Genomic DNA, 17,919 nt, shown 5'->3' on the forward strand with positions numbered 1-17,919 from the left:
GTGATGATGACAACATAGATGTTATATGTGGCTTATCCCGAGCTAACATGCTTCTGTTAGGGCTGTGAACTTGAAAGTAAGTATGCTATTTGGGGTCATTTAAAGTTATATGTCGGATTTTGCTGTGCGGTAATTAAACCAACGACCGGTTTATATTTAGACTCTAAGTGGTTGAGGTTAATGTGGAGTTGTTCCCGTGGTATGCACAGGAGAATGCTACAAGGACTATACGCACACCCCCATCACACCGACCTTCACACCACATCACTTTACCCAGAGTTTTTGCAACCAGTCAGTTATCTTAAATATATACGTTGGCCTACTACTTTTAATGACATAGTACCACCTGCTTTAATTGCGAAACAAACCGAGTACTGCTTGCATGACTGAATGGCTAATATGGAGGTATGTCAGAGAGAGTACTGTTTTGGAATAATAACAGCAAAGCTGATGTTGCCCAACAGTGCTCCTTCTCATGCATGATGATAAAAAGGCAAGGTGAACTTTCATGTTCTGTATTAAGACACATCAGGGACGCACAATGATCCAGTCAGTCAAGAATGGATATCTGTGTCCTCCTGTTACTTAAACAGTGTGTTTAATGTGAGGTTGATAGATTAAGGCACAAGCTATAATGATCAATTAAAAAGTGATATATTCTTATTTATTCATATAACTGGACAAAAATGGCAACATGAACATTGACTCCAGATGTTAATTAGCATTCTTGCAAACTGAAGGGTGTCCATCCTGTGTTTTTACACTGTGTTCTATTAATATGCTCTGTCCCTAGTTGAGACCATTATTATTCTGCATTTTCTGGCACTTGCTTGACTAACCAGTTATCAATTAAAAAAAATAATAATAATTGAGAGCTTAATTGATATTTATAATAATCTTTAGTTGTATGCTCTATCTGCACAGTCTGTTTGAGGAGGCAGAACATGATCAGATACACTGCTGTATTATTCCTGCTCCAACTGTAAAGTGTGCAGAGGAGAGATCATGCGGGCTCACCAGCTGGTTTCTGCCACTGGAAGAAGGAGCAGTGTGTCTGCAGCTGCTGTGTGTGAAATCTACAGGATATGAGGCTACAGTATCCCACTGAACACCTGTGCTTCACTTTTTATGCCTGACTTCCTCTCTAAAGAGATCCGTCACCGTCCCACATCTGAGCCTATCTGCTCTGCCACAGTGCGTAGTTTTATCATATCAGCTTGTCAGGAAACCTGCCAGCCACCAATACCTGGTATGGGTTTGTATTCTAGGTGGTGGTCCACAGCCTAGCCTAAATATTGACTTTGGAATATGTTTGATTATGGTTAATATCTAGAGTCAATGTTTGATTGACACCAGGGACTTGGGTGGGTGTGGCTTTAAAAACTAATGAGAACACTAAAATCAGTAATGATGTAAATGTAAGGCTGATTCCGACATTTTTTTTTTTAAACGAAAAATCCCAAATGTATCTGTTAATGAGAGCATGCACTTGTAATCACATCAAATACAAATAATTTTGTGTAATATTCCTGTAAGTGTGGAGGACATTTCTAATGGCATTGAGAGCACTATGTAAAGGTAGAAGTAAATAAGAACGATATTTGAAAATAATCAGAACCTTTAATATTATTTCAATATTTTGTTCTGCGGTTGGGTTTTGTTAATGGTTGTTTGGACATAAGACTGGTGCTGAAAAGGTTCTCTTTTATTTCAATATCCTTTTTATAAAACCTAATTTAGGTCAGTGAAGAAGATAAGCACTTAGCTGAAAAATATTTATGCTTTTTCTGCAGAAAGAAATCCTCAGTAGTAGTATTATGCATATTTGAAAGTTCTTCTTACTTCTCGTCTTTATGCAACAGTTGTAAACACACACCTGCAATAGAATATGTCAATCAGGCTGCAGAGCACTGTGAGCTATTCACAGCCACTGACTGTGAAAGACAGGCTTTAGTGTGTGTTTGTGTCTGTGGGCTCAGAGTTTGTCTGTGCCTGTGTGTACTCCGAGGTTCAGTGACACAGTTCACAGCCGAGAGCCAGTGTGCAAGGTGGGAGGTGGGTCTTCCACAGAAAAGGAGTGGCGGTCTAATAATGTTGTGATGTTTCTGAATGGGAGGTTCCTCTTCAGGAATGCCCAAACAACTGTGCGTGAGTGTAGACTTAGTGCTGGCCCTTGTTAGGTGTTACAGCGTGTAATGTAGCCTGTACAGCTGAGTGAGTCATCAGCAGTGAATTTAACTTTGTATAAGAAGGAAAGTAGAAACAAATTGAATTAACAATGTCTCTTCTTTATTAGGTGTTCAAATAACTTGTTTTAATAATAATAATTAATAATTAATTACATTTTTATTATAGCGCTTTTCCAGGTGCTCAAAGCGCTTTAAAAATACACATTACACATATCAGACATGTAACAGTCATTACTGTGGACAATATCCACAGGAGCAAATTCGGGTGAAGTGTCTTGCCCAAGGACACAACGGCCTGACGCAGTGAGGAGGCGGGTTTCGAACTGTTGTTCCCCATCGCCCCTTGATCTGATGATCAACGCACTAGCCCACTGCGCCAAAAACTGACCCCAATTATAATTATTAAGTTATAATCTTATTGTTTACAACTGTGCTTTCCCTGTTATGATATGCCAAAATGGTTGCTGTGAATAAGATCTACTGGCAGATTAATTTCCCCAAATTTATTTTTGTATAGGGCAATATGTCTTTTCTTTTTTACATTTATATTTTCTATAGATTTTTTTCTAAGTCTCAAATGTCTGCTGTTATATTCTTTGACAGAGCCTACATAAATTAAGCTTTTTTTTTAACTGTTCTCTAGAGACCTTTTATTTGAGTGTACTTGTTATTAATTTGACCTTTTTTTATATATAAATGAGACTTTAATGACAATTTATTTAGTGTGTATTGTGTGTGAACTGTTTGCTGTACAGTGTATGGTGAGTGTTGTTTTATTTGCCAGTTCCAAAGACAACACATGACCTCACATCATCATCAGATAAATAACAGAAAGACACTATGGTACCGTCATGTCAGTACAGGATGAAGGCCTACCTCCTACTGGCTGATATGAGCTATTACTTCATGTTAATAAATATTACCAGAGCTGATTTAACCTGTCTGTGAAAAATGTTTCATACCGTCCAGTCAATTAAATGCTTAATTCAAACCGTTTCTTTCAGTTTCAGTCATGCACCACCTCAGTCTGCTGCGGCCTCTGCTCTGTCAGTCCCTGGTGGTCCGGTCTCCCCTCGTTTTTCTGTACCCCAACACCCCCACCTCCTACCCAGCTGCATGCACCAGGCTCTATGCCACCAAAAAGGCAAAAGGTCAGTGAGGAGATTTTCCGAGTTCACATGTGTTCAACTTCTGTGGATCTGTTGGCCAAAACTGGGTTACGTGACTAGATATTATCTATCTTAAATATCAGTTTCCACACTTCCCTTACTGATCTGCTCCTTTCCCTCTCTTCATCTTCCAAGCCAAGGCAAAAGGCCAGTCAGCTAAAGTGAATATTAATTCAGCTCTGGTGGAAGACATCATCAGTCTGGATGAATTGAAGGGGGAGATGACCGCTGTTCTCAATGCGCTCAAAGATGACTTCACACGCAACCTCAGCATCCGAACCCAGTCAGGTATTCAGCTTATCTCCGTTACTATCTATTATCTCCGTCCTAAACTTTTTTAAGTGTCTCTCATGTCGTCAGTCTGTCTTTGTGTCCTTAGAAAACTCTGTTTGAATCTCAAATCTTACAGATGGCAGTATAAGTAGAGCAATGAAGGTGTTGTCATACATATTTTGGTTTAATTGAGTTGCTCTGCTTGTTATTTAATTTTATTTACAGGGTTAAAGAAGAAAACATGCTAGAACAAAAGCAGTATATATATATATATATATATATATATATATATATATATATATATATATGTATATCAAACCACATACACATTGGTTGAAGTAGTATTTGTATATATTTTCAAGAAGAATCTTCAATCTGACAGTTATGTCTGTGATCTCACTGTTGTCTGCGGTCCAATCAGAATCATAACATGTTTACCTGGAGCAAAACCAATGTTTGATTCCAGTTTTTCCAAAGAATGTTTTTTAGTAACATCTTTCCAAAAAGTGGCTTTTCTTCTTCTCTATACAAGCTGTTTATTACGTCCTCTGTCCTAGACCAGAGGTAACGTTGTATCAATCTGCCTCTGGATGGACTGCCATGACATCCATGAGGTTACAGACATCCATAAGACTTTCCATTTTATTTCCATAATGGTTGTTTAGGCAACACCATATGCATGAATCACTAAGTAACATACACTGCTGAGGCCACACATGGGGCTACCATATTGTTTTACTATGAATTTGACAAGAAATACTTACATGCCCGCTCCCTGAGAGAATTTGACTTTGGGATGAAAGTCAGTAAGGCTTCCTGTGTGTTTGTATCTACCTGACAAAGCGCCCAGGGGCTGAAAGTGAGCCCCAGTGTGACCTTACCTTGACCCTAGGTTGACCTCTGTTTCCCCAACTACATCCTGGTCATGACCCTTTTGCCTCTGGGTTCGAACAAATGGGAGCTGGACTCAGAGGTGGGGGGTTATAATGGAAGCTCCCACAGGAGATGGCGGCATTTAGAATCAGACTTCAAACTAAAAGTGTCTGAGCTTCTACTCCTTTTCCTCCTCAGAAGAAAGTGGGCTTTCTCTCCTACATTTGATTTATAGCATGCACAGTCTTTTTGACATTTACACAGCATTCTGGGAAATTAAACAACAGAAGTATAAACATAAGTATTCTGGTGAACACCACAATGCCTCTTCCTGTAAATATCCTCCACCTGTTTCATAGATATTTGATACATTTCAGCTGTTTGCGTTCTCCACTCATCATTCAGTGGTTTATGGAGTCATATAATCTTCGAACCCCTCCCTCTAAATAGCCCCATGATTTTTTTGGCCTCCTCTTATATTATATCTTCAATCTTGTGTGTCATACTTTTGGATTGAATTGTTTCTTAACCAACAGGGAAACATTTGTTCATAGGTCTCTGTACCCCTCCCTTCCTGTCTTCAGCCCTCCTTGTTTCTCTTGTCATCTTGTCTCCTTCCCTCCGTCCCACTGTCATCCACGCTCCATCTCTCTGTCCCCTCACTGCTGTCCTCAGCTCCATCCGTCCTCCTCCCTTCTGTCCAGCTGCACAGTAATCCAGGGAGGCAGCAGGACTTAGAGTTGACAGGAGAGATGAGATGGTGGAATGGAATGACGTCAGCTGAATGTGTGTGTAGGTGTCTGTGTGTGTCTGTGTGTCTGTGTGTGTCTGTGTGTGTGTGTCTGTGTGTCTGTGTGTGTCTTTGTGTGTGTGTTTGTTCCATCAACCTCTCATCTGGTTCTCATTAAGCTTATGAGTATGCATGTGTGTGTGGGTATGACTGTATGTGCTGTTGCATGTGTTTGTCTGTGTGTTGCAAAGGTGTTGCAAAGTCAGAGACGTAGAGAGCGATGATCAATGCTTGAACAACATGTTGTGGTCAGTCACAGATGGGTAACCCGGCCCAAAAACTATTTCTGTTTCCAAGGAAATTCAGACGGAGACAGTTTGGACACAGTGCTGCTGGAAAAATCATTGAAACATTTCATATACCAATTGTTTTTTAAGTTGAAGATAAAAGTAGTGGAAGCTTCGAGTTTCAATTTTTAAGGAAATAAACATATTCACTGTCTTGCAACGAGTTTGATAAGACCAACAATATCACACTTGTAACTGCACATATTTTATTCCAATTTTATTTATACGATTTTAACCTTATTCAATGTAAATATTGCTATATTTTACTATATTTTTTAATGTTATTACAGTTTTCCTTAAATAGTTTTCTATCTGTGTCTTTTTTTTTATTTGTATGTATCTTTATGTATGCACCATGACACCAAGTCAAATTCCTCCTATGTGTTAACCTACTTGGTAATAAGTCTGTTTCTGATTCTGATTGTAACTTCTCTGCAGTTCAAACAGCTTTTCAGACTTTTTTAGCTATTTTTGTTTTGTTTTATGGAACACAATATTTCTGTTTTGATTCATTCTCACGCTCCACACAAATAAAAAGGCCTGTTTAATGTTGATAACCAATACTGCATTGGTATTTGCAATGATTTGATAATGAAGAGATTTGTCAAATGCTTCCTAAGCCATCGTCCTCTGACCTTCGTCTTCTCTCTCCGCCCCTCCTCACCCTCCACTTTTGTAGTTAAGGAAACGTCTGTCTGTCTGTCTGCCCTCCTAAAGTGTTAGCAGATGTGAAGGTGCTCATTGTCAAGGCACAAGTAACAGAGACGGACAGTCATAAGGTCATAGATACTGACATGAATAGTCTGCATATACACTGACATACATTTCAAGAAGGAGACAGATGAATTACCAGGCAGTTGGTATGTGGGCCATCCAGTTTGCACCAAGTTTTTTATTTTTTCTGGTCTCTTTTTTTTCTCGCCCTTGAAATCAGATGATAAATGAATCTTTACAATTACACTATTGCCTCACCTCCCCTTCACCCCCACTTTACCACACACACCCCACTGGGTAAGCAGTGAGCGAGTGATGCAAGGCAGAGGTGGAGAAGGAGGAAACAACTGCGTCTGAGGTTAGCCAGATGGAGGAGGGGGTGGATGGAGGGAGGGAGGGAGGGAGTAAAGGGAGAGAGGGAGGAAAGGACAGAAGTCGTCCCTTGTTGGCAAACCAACTTTTGTCTCTCTGTGTTGACAGTGAAGAGAGGCAGTAGATCATGGAAACTCTTAACGCTCTAACTGAGGGTTTATTTCTTACTCATGCAGTTTGTGGCTCCTGCGGGACATTCATTCATCTGTCTGTGTGTTTAGTTGTTATCCTGTCGACTAAATATAAAGGAAAACATACTGTCACTCATTAACTCTGTAGGGAAATAGTGTCATTAAACTAGAAAAACTGCAGCCTGACCAATACTAGATAGTTGGGACCCGCCAATATTTATCTATAAAAGCAAAATAAATCTGATAATAATTCAAGATATGAAGAAGACAAATCTTCCTTACGCATTTTGCTAGAAATATGTATGCCTCGCAGTACAGATATTTTACAAATATCAATATACTTCAAAATGTTGAATGTTTTGAGTAAACGGTAAATTGACTGCATTTAGATGTATTGTTTTTTTTCTTGTCCCACACCGGCAAAGTTGCCACCTGCTCAGGAGTGATAAACATTCACAGACACACTCACACACCAATGACTATACCTAATATTTGGGCTTCGATATTTTGCCCAAAGAAATGTTTACATGTACATTAATGACATTAACTTTAACTATATATTTATTTGTTGTTCCTTTCTTCTCTTTTCTTTTCTCTTCACTATTATCTGTAAAGCGTCTTTGAGCACCTGTAAAAGCGCTAACAAATTAAATCTATTATTATTATTATGAAACAACTATAAATAGACCTATATTACCTTTTTATTTTAATTAATCAAATATACATAAAACTTAGCATAAAATGTGTATTGCTATTTTGATATGTGTTTTATATTGGCATATGAAATTAGTAGATTAGTCACACAAAATCAGGGTGTCTGTGTTGTACCTTGCAACGAAATGCCTTGAATATCAATATATATTTAAAGGCCCCATGACATGGCCATTTCTACTGATCATATTGAGGTCTACTAGAATAGATTTACATTGTTCAATGTTCCGAAATGACATTGGTTTCTCATACAGCATCTGCCCCCCCCCCCCCCTCCCTATGAGCCCACTGTGCTCTGATTGGTCAGCTCGCCCACTCTGTTCTGATGCATGGGGTCTGGGTGCCGTGTTGGCGGGACGTTGCGGGGCTCGCTGCTGTGAGGAACGGACATTGTGAGCTGTATTACTTGTGTCATTTCCTGGTTGCTGCGTGGGGTCTGCGAGGGTTATAGCTAGAAAGGATCCGTCTAGTGTAAATATGACGTCACGTTCTCGTTGTAACTCTCGTTGTAATCGGAGCGGCTCGGAAACACATCTACAGCAGTACAATGATGCAACATACACATTTATGCAGCAGCAATATTAATAGAGAAACATCAGACATAATAGTGAAACACAGAAAGGGAACATTGTATTGCACCAGGAGCTATCTTGGGACTTTTACTGCGACAACGTTGACTTGCCTGTGAATAAAAAAGAAACCATAGGGTTGGTGATCTACAGTGTTGTCATTCTTCTTTGAACAGCAAGACCGCTAACACCCTATTTCAATAATCACACTCCCTGTAATTGACATAATTAATAGATGGTTTAGCTTCTCACCATCATTTGCTGAAAGGCTGCCTGCTAAATGTAAACATTCAGCCACGTGACTTGCAAACTCTCGCAAGAGTTTTACACAAGACGGATCCTTTCTAGCCATAACCGTCTGCGAGACAGCGGGACATCCCAAAACTCAGCCTGAACTCAGCCTGTGCACCATGGGAAGGGGGGGTGCTGAGGGGGCTGCAGCACCCCCCATCTGCGAGGCTCCACTAGCACCCGCACCCCCAAACGCGGCGCACCTACAGTGTAAGTGCGCCACATTTTCGCCGCTGCGAGGCTCCACTAGCACCCCCCCCAGCGCGTCACAGTTTTGCCGCTGAGAGAGTGTGTGTGAGGAGCTCCACGGATTGGTCCATTTGCACCAATTGGTCCATTTGGGTATGGGCATGTCACTGTACCCAGGAAGAAAAAAATTGAAAAATAAAAATCTCCAACGAGGCGTTCTGGGGCAGCATAGACAGGTCTTTTCTGTGTTAGAGTTTTACTCGCTACGTGGTGTACTTTGAGGGTTTGTGACTCTGCAGACCGTTTACATGCAGAAAAAGCTACATAACACACAAGGGGACGGGTAATAACCGGAAAAGCAAGACATGGGACCTTTAATACAAGTAGGTAAATTAACAATTATTTGTATGTGCTTTTGTTTAGGAGCTCTGGATCACATTGTGGTGACGACACAAGATGGCAAGTTCCCTCTCAACCAGCTGGGACAGGTCTCCATGAAATCCCCTCAGCTCATTATGGTCAACATGAGCAGCTTTCCAGAGGTAAGACGATCACACACACAAACACACACGTACAGATTCTTCCTCGACGTATGTGTTTGTCTCACGCAGACTAGCACGCTGTAACTAAAAGCTTTATAAAAATAATCCGACAAAGATCCGAAAGACAGATAGATGGCCTTTGCAGAAGGAAAAGTAAGCCAGAGCAGAACTCTAGAAGCCCTCAGTTCTGTACAAATGAAACCTGAGCGGCCGCTCTCTCTCCAACTGTGTCTCAGATGCTAATTGATTGATCACTCGAGGAGGCCTTTGTTCCGCGGTGAAAGATAGCAGCATGAACCCAAACTGTGTGTGTGCGCGCACTGGGATGTGGTTCTGTCTGTGTGTGAGTTTTCACAGAATAGGAAATGACCTCATTTTACCCCCAGGTTAGGAAGGAATGGATTATTTTCTTTTTTCTACTCCTTTTTCTTTCCCTCTTTTCCGTTTTAGATCATACAACACTGCTAGTCAGAGGGGGCGTCTTGCATTTTAAGACCTTCTGGTGTCCTGGCAAATGTTAATGTGCTTTTTTAGCAGTTACACAAGACTGAATCATATATCCCCAAAAAGTCATGGATAAAGATGTAGTTCTCTAAGGTCTTATTTATATATGTTTAGATGAATGAGAATAATGAATGCTAATTACAAGTGAAGCTTGCAAGTACAAAATGTCACTCTGACAAACCTGCCGATAGTTATTGTCAGGGAATCATTTCGCCCTACATGTTTACCTTTTGCCCTCTGATGCAGCTGACCATCCTTGATCAGCCGTTATCTCCCATAAGGAGGGGCTGCCCTAACAAGCTGTTGTTGTTACCAGTTTATGGCCGGGCAACTCTCGGCGAGAGATAGTTATTGTTGTGGGACACCTGGAACACATCCTTCTCGGGGGGTGTAGATGACCCAGAGCCATAAGCGACAACAAATGTGATTCAGTGTCCTCAGCTGTTTAGTCTATCTATTGAAGAATGTTGATTATTACACTCCGAAGTTAAAACCTGGAACGACAGGAGGGTTCTTCAGAATTGATTGTGGCATCTCAACCGTGTGGTCAACTCTTGTGAATCCTCCGGCCGAAGCTCCAAATAAACCGTCAGTGTTTGCCATCAAAGCTCCAGCTCTCCTTGTGTCTCTTTGAGTCCTGACTCTCCAGAGGTTTCCCCCACAGTTATGATTACAAAAATAAAATAAACTCATACAGTTAAGTGCAAGTATGAAAATACATTACAATAAAAGCTGATTTAAAAGGGTCTACTGCCCAGGTAGCTGCGCTGTGATGCTGTTCTTTATCTAACTGCTAATGTTAGCATGAAGACAATGCTAGCATGCTGATGTTAAACGGGTATAATGTTTGTATCATGACAGCCATCTTAGCTCTGCACATTGGCATGCTAACATTATGTTTGGTACAATTCATCCTAACTGGAGCATGAATGCAAATGTAATGGCATGCAACTCACGGTTGGAATGACGATTGTTGAGATATTTCAAGTCTGAACCAAAGAGTCCGACCGCCCGGCATTGCCAGCCCTACATGGCTAAAAACACAAAATAGCAACACAAAATACTCTGTGGAAGCAATAACAGATTTACATTCTAAGGGAAGTAAAACCGACATGATCTGTTGCTGTTTAAAACCGTTTCTTTAAGCTTCGATGACTTTCAAAGGCAGTTTGTTATTTTGGAGAACCACCTGTCTGTTATAAATAAAAAACAAGTTCTTGCAACCATATTCCACCAGCTTCTATTTTTCTACCGGTCACCTTTTGTGAATCTGAAAGGTGTGGTTACACCTGTTTGTTCTGTGTTGTAGCGGCATCACAAAACATGCAAATCCAAGCATTTATCAGGAAATCTACTCTTCAGCCTGAACGGTCTTGCTGGGAGTCTATTTTCTTTCCAGGAACTCCAACCGTAGACCACACACACACACCGGCAGACACACTCATGCATGCACACGATACAATGTCATGCCCTGCGCTGCCCATGTCCCACACAGAGGTGAGTCCTCAGTACCCAGAGCTAATAGGCTTATAATGATGCCTATCCATTACCAGGCACTCCAGAGGCCCTCGCATTGTTTTCCATTCATTCATTAAGAGCAGCCAGGGAGGGCATGGTGGAACTAACAACAACTACCAGCAGGCTTAGATCAAGATCCAATTTGGTTTGTGTGTTTTTGGAAGAGTTTGCATGTTAAAGCATCCCACCACTTTGTTCATAAATCGTTTTCTTCAGGACTTTTTATTTTACACGCACACACGCAGAATCTCGCACACATTCCTCCCCGCCCGCCTCTTTGCTTTGAAGCGGGCTGTCAAGCGTTTGATGTGAAACTTCAGTGTAATTTCTCTTCCTCTCGAACATATTAACCAGAACCTGCACGGCCTTTACACAGAAATTCCCCTCGTTTTTCCGTAACCACCGGAGTGGTCGTCGGGAGAGAGGAAACGGTGATGAATTCGATGCTGAGAACGATCAAACATAGGTAGGGGCTGAATCTATCACCCCACACTCAAAGAGCGCAACCAGAGGCCTGCGCTCCGGATGAATTTGACAAAGGAAAAGAAACCACATGAATTAATTTAATGCGCGCAAATAAATTCCTTTAATCTCACTGCCATTTTTTTTCCCCCAGCGGAGAAAGCCAGAAGGAGCTGTCGAAAATGGAGAGTAGGTTAGAAACAGAGTAGAAAAAAAACAAATGATGTGCTTTTTCCTCGCATTTGCACACTTTGTAATGATCAGCTATGGGAATTGTCATGCGGTTGCAGAACTGGTGCGAAGAGTGTGACTTTGTTTCAGTAATTCAAAGGATTTGGCTTCCTCTGCCTGCCTGTCTGTATGCACTTTGTTTGGCTCTCGGGTTAATATGTAGTCTTTGCTGGACTAAAGGATTGTGCTGCATATGTTGGATCAAGTTTTGATGTTTTGCATATGTTAAGACTGTTTTAATATTCACCAGAGTAACATGCAAGCTTGTTCCTCTGCCTGCTGGTCTGCATGCCTGCCAACAAAATATAAAAATACTTTAAAATAGAATTCCAAAGAAGCCACTTTACTATTAAAGTATTGTGTGACTGTAGACCAACAGAACCTCTTAACATGTATTTGTCTGATCCTGTTATGGGTTGAGATATCAATGTCATCTCTGCCTAGTACCCAAATTGACACTAGATCACTTGTTCCCTAACAAAACACAAAGTTCTCTTCTTTTCATCTCCCATTAAATTGTTTCATCCTTTCAAAATAAAACAGATGTTCGAGAAATATTTGTTGCCATTTTATTCTACCAGATGAGTGACATTTTCTGCCACCCACTGTATTGGTACTGAAAATGTCCAGTAGATGGTAGACGTAGCCTCATGCAAAATCTGAACACAATACAATAAAAGTGTTTTAAATGTTAGTTTAAGTGAATTTAAATATTCATGTGCTCACCTCAATATAATAACCATTAAAAGCAATAAGATGATTTTATTTTTGAAAATACTTTAAATGTGTTCACACAAACTCAAAAGCACATGTGTGTTTGTGTGTGTGTATCCATGTATCATACACAAACACCCGCAGACAGTCCTGTGAGGTCACTGTGGGTCACCCCCTTGCCCTGCAACCTCTCAGTCCTGTCCCAGAGGGCCGAGCGCTGACAGTGGCCCAAGGCACTTCCACACTGCATCGGCTTCCCCTGACACACACACACCCCACCCAAACACACACATAACATACAACCCACCACACCTTAATAGTTGCCAGCTGGAGCCTGGCCACTACCTGCAGTTGTAGCGCTGCTTTTCCATTCACACCAGCAAGCACACATTCATATATCTGTGTCTGTGTGTGTCTCTGTGTGTGTGTGTGTTTCTGATCTTTATGTCGTGTTTGCCCCAGGCTACAGCTGCCGCTGCCCGTGCCCTGAGAGAGAGTAGCATGAACCTTAACCCAGAGGTGGACGGGACAATCATCAAGGTGCCCGTTCCCAAGTGAGTCTCTTCCTAAAACACACACACACACACACACACACACACACACACACACACACACAGACGCACACGCGCACACACACACACACACACACACACACACACACACACACACACACACACACACACACACACACACACACACACACACACACACACACACACACACTACCCCCAAGGGCAGAATCGCTTTCCTGCTTTCTGCACTTTCTTTCTTTTCATTCCTTTCCTTACTCCTTTTCCCTTTCTTTTGTTATCCCTCTTTTTCCCCACTCCCACTTTTATACACTTAACTTAAGTATTTACCATGAAACAAATTAGGGGATCTGATAAATCAAGTAATCCATTTATAAAATGGTATTTCATGGATCCTCTTAAGGAGGCCAAGATTATTTGATATGGCAAAACTACATTTTGGAATTGAGTAGAATTGCAATGCATTTTACATTTTATAAATGTAACTAAATAAGATACCAATAACTCAAAAGAATATCAATACATGATGCAAATCCTAGACCACAACCTTACAGTTAGTCTCTTTCATGCTTTTGAAAGTCCCCCCATTAATGAACCCCTGTAACTGACAGATTTATTGACTTTGGTTTGTAGATGTATAAAGACCCCGAGTGTGTTGATGTGAGGACCGGGTCACTCTTTCTCTCTGCCAAGTCAAACAACCTTACGAAAAACTATCCGTCACTCACTCACTAAACTACTTTGTGTGTTTATCATTTTTTGTTTTTTACATATCTGCCCATGTGCATGTAAGCATACATGTATAAATGCCAATCTGAACTTATGTGCATTTGGGTGCATGTGTGTGTGCACGCGTGGAGCAGCAGGTGTTAGTCTGGCAGAGGAGGGACACAAGAGTCAGGCTGCGTTCCCCCTGCAATCAGTCTCGGCACGCTCCAAGCCCACATTTGCATTTCCAAAGAGAAGGCGCTCCTTGATTGGCCCTGGAATCAGTAATTAGGCCGTATTGTTTGTGGTAAATAGACACCACACTTGGATTGTTTGCAAATAGTCCCCGAGGCAAAAACAACGAGAAAAAAGCCAATTAAAGACAAAGAGGGAGAGTGAAATGGGAAGTATGATTTTCTGAGTGATTAACGAATGCAAAGTGAATACAAAGTTGTCGGGATGACGAGCGTCTTAGCTCCGGTCTGAGTCCCTCAGCAAGTCACTGTGAGATGGACTCACGGGTCAGAACTGAAATAATTAGACCTCATGCTTACATGCCCTTAACATTAAGTAGTAAGTAAGGTTGTTATTATTTGACATAATGCATTTGTTATTATGTGGTTTTCTGTGTTTAAAAAGAGTCTGACTAACCGTTTCTTTTTAGGTCTCTGTGTGTAGTTTAAAGGCATCTTGTTTATATTGTATTCCTGTAGCAATTCCTCTTAAAAGTAGGAAAATACACTTTCTCCAACACTGAAAGCTAAATATCATAGTCATCAGCTAATATCATCATTTGGTACAGTGTATAACCTTGCTTTAAAGAGTAGCTGCCACTTTAACCCACCGACCTCCATTGAGCTAAACTTACTTGCATAACTCTCCGTTTCAAGCCTTGCTTGGAACAATCCATGTATGTCAACTTCTGTCTTACTATTTGTTCTTTTCTCTCATGTCCTCCCTTCCCTGTAGAGTAACACGAGAACACAGGGAGAACCTCGCCAAGCTGGCAAAACAGTTCGGCAACAAGGCTAAAGACTCACTGAGGAAGGTGCGATCTAACGCTGTCACACAAGTCAAAAAGACCAAGGATGCACAATCGGAGGACACCTTACGTCTTGTGGAGAAACAGGTAAGAGATATGGAGAAGGACAGCAGTTCTAATACACATGGTTAAATCGATAGATCAGACTGAGAAGGGATATTTTAAGGAAGGTTGAGTTGTTGGATGCAAGAGATGATTTTCAAAACTTCTGATAATTGGAGCCTGAAGACCTGAAATTGCTAATGCAGTCCCAAGAGTTGAAATAGTTAATTCATCATAAGCCCAGTCATATTCTGTCTTATTTCAGCTATATAATGTTGTCCGTTTACCAGACATACAATAGAGGGAGGTGCATGTGTATTTTTTTCATTTTTCCCTCCTCTTCCTTGACAGATCCAGCAGATGGCGGACAACATGGCGTTGGACATCGACAAACAGCTTGCAGCCAAGACCAAGGAGCTGCTAGGCTGACTTTGACGATTAAAAGGTCTTATTTTGGTTATAGCTGAACTTCAAATGGACTCATGTAAGAGGGGAAATATCAATATGCCATTCATAGCTGGTTAATAATACACTCACTAGCATTGGGAAGATACATCGCTGCTATGGGATATCTGGGTTTAACCGTCAGTGCACAAACAGAAATTGGTACGGATACAACAACGACAGACTGCCGGTCACATCCCTCCTCCCTTGTTACTCTTCCCGTCTTCAAACAAACACCGACGAGGGACGAATGGACTTTTAATGGGATTTGCGGGCCTCCTCCTAATCAAACTCTTTGCCACAAGGGCCGTCTGTTTACATAAAACAAGCGCACCCGTCTGAATGTAAACTGGTTGCGGCTTTGTCTTGGTGGCAAGAGCGAGAGAAAAGGGGAGAGACGGTTTGTTCCAGAGACGCAGGATATGATTAGCATGTTGCCAAACATTTGTTTCACATTGATTCAAAGTCGGTTCAAAAATAAACTTGAGAGAAACAACAACTTTAATTTCTGCCATCGTCTAGGATTGATAATACGGCTACTCAACCGACAATAACGTCGGAAAAGTAACATTATTGATGGGCTCCATTAAATAAAATCTACTTTGTACCATGTGCGTCATGTTTCTCTCTTTTGTTTTCGTTTCTTTTTCTCCACTTTTGGTTTGAAGTCGCCCCCTCCTCCATTAGTCAGAGTGATAATGGACTTTTCCTGTGTACAGAGCTCCAGACCCTGGCTGCTGGCACCACAATTGTCCATTAGGAAAACAAACTTTAATGTTGTCCACTTGGACCTCTTTGTCCTTTTTAAGAAGCTGCACTTTTAAAGCCACTTTCAGGAATTGTCGTTTTTCAAAGTGCAGGGATAACAAGAAATGTATGAATGAGAAGCCTACAGCAACACACACGGCTCTGCTTTCATCCCTCCGCTGTTTACACCAGCTAGAAGCTTTTCCACACTATTATGTGGTCCGTGCCTTCGTCTTTATCATGGTTTGTTTTGCTTCCTCTGCTACTGGTCGCAGGCAGCCCACATGGCAGACAGGTTTCATTTTAAGAGTTTCCTCACACACTTGCTCTTACAACCACTCGGTGGTTTGTTGATTACAGTGGGGCGACATTGCACGCTACTAATTAAATCTCAATCAGAATGCTGTTTGGCGTCTTCTTAATGGATGAAATAAATGGATAAAATATGACTATGCAGATTTCATGGTGTTTTTTGTCATATTTGGTGTTAGCTACAGATTGTACTTTTATTAGATTTGTCTTCTTTATTTGTCTCCCTGAATGGCCTTGCTGTAATGGCCTAAATGGTCCGGAGTCGTTGGATAAACAAGAGTTTAGCAGAGGAGTGGCTGTGTTGGGACAGAGGAGGGGTGGGGTGGAAATGGCAGGTTTTTTGCGGAGATTCTGGGTCCATATGTCAGCAATTTGAGGGCATTGTGTACCTTGGCCTAAAACAGAGCTTCATGATCGATGGAGGGGTGAAAATCTCCCAAGTCCCTGGCGCAGAACACAGGCAAGCACGAGGAAATTGCTTTCAGCTGATAGCTTCATTTTGGTTGACATTTATCAAGTGAATTACCCCCCGTTTTTTCAAATGTTTACTACTACTAGCACCGCCTTTTGGTGTGTGTGTGTGTGTGTGTGTGTGTGTGTGTGTGTGTGTGTGTGTGTGTGTGTGTGTGTGTGTGTGTGTGTGTGTGTGTGTGTGTGTGTGTGTGTGTGTGTGTGTGTGTGTGTGTGTGTGTGTGTGTGCAATAGAGCTTCTTCTTTGTACTCGTGGTGTGTCTTTTGGCGATTCCTCACCAAAATATACAAGTCTGAATTGGTTCAGTACACCCTGGATTTGATAGTGTTCTGTTCATTGCCGCTGCATTTCAGCAAATATAACCACTAACACATTTTAAATCTATAGCTTTTACTCCCAAGATGCTCTTTATAAAGCTCTATTTCTACAAAAAGTATCATTCATTTTTGCGTGACAGAAATTGTAATAGAACAAAACCAGGCCATGAAGAAATATCAACCACAAATTTCAATTGTTTTATTAAATAGAAACAAGAAAGACGATTTAAACTTTTGCCAAAAGGTGATTTTAACAGGATAATGGTGAAGGGTGAATTGTAATGTAACAGTAGGACAAGTAGAGAAGGTTCATAAATCAGTGAACTCGGTAATGTCAGGTTTGCTAACATTAGCCTCGGTAAGCTAATAGTCATCACACCAAACATGGCTCAAGCAGCAAAACCCCGGGGTGTACTCAATTGGGCAGGGGTCCGTTTCAGTTCTTATGAATTCCAGTTTTTATTTGTAAGAGGAAGAATTTGTTATTTATTTTTACAATAGTCTTGTTTTAAATCCCCAATGGGAATATTAGTAAGTAGTGCTTTGCAGAGCACTTACTGAATCCAATTTCTTCCCCTTATTTTTTTAGAACACAAAAATACAGATACGGGAGAGGACAATTTCAACTCATTGGAAAAAAGAATCAAAATGCCTCGAGTGTCTATTTCAGTCCTCTCTAACTTCATTCTTCCCCTCTTAGCATTGTTCTACCTCTCAATATCTCCACTTTTCATGCAGATTTCTGTACTGCATTATTCATATATTTTGAGAGGAGC

At 41.1% G+C, this 17,919-nt stretch overlaps 1 protein-coding gene across 1 annotated transcript; it reads left to right on the forward strand.

Moving 5' to 3' along the window:
- mrrf (mitochondrial ribosome recycling factor) lies at nucleotides 1-15,907 on the forward strand. The gene is made up of 7 exons (XM_079658940.1): nucleotides 1-76; nucleotides 3,194-3,340; nucleotides 3,494-3,646; nucleotides 8,982-9,100; nucleotides 12,992-13,083; nucleotides 14,737-14,896; nucleotides 15,203-15,907. Exons 2-7 carry the CDS (start codon nucleotides 3,202-3,204, stop codon nucleotides 15,278-15,280), a joined length of 741 nt encoding a protein of 246 aa, XP_079515066.1. The 5' UTR covers nucleotides 1-76; nucleotides 3,194-3,201; the 3' UTR covers nucleotides 15,281-15,907.
- Nucleotides 15,908-17,919: the final 2,012 nt, after the last annotated feature.

Source organism: Notothenia rossii, assembly GCF_949606895.1.
Source record: "Notothenia rossii genome assembly, chromosome: 11".
NCBI lineage: Eukaryota > Metazoa > Chordata > Actinopteri > Perciformes > Nototheniidae > Notothenia > Notothenia rossii.

Bases quoted from the DNA above. Each gene is read 5' to 3' on its own strand.
- mrrf (XM_079658940.1), top strand. From the start codon at position 3,202: ATGCACCACCTCAGTCTGCTGCGGCCTCTGCTCTGTCAGTCCCTGGTG. The intron at 3,341-3,493 runs GTCAGTGAGGAG...TCATCTTCCAAG, and splicing joins TGCCACCAAAAAGGCAAAAG to CCAAGGCAAAAGGCCAGTCA. The intron at 14,897-15,202 runs GTAAGAGATATG...CTTCCTTGACAG, and splicing joins TACGTCTTGTGGAGAAACAG to ATCCAGCAGATGGCGGACAA.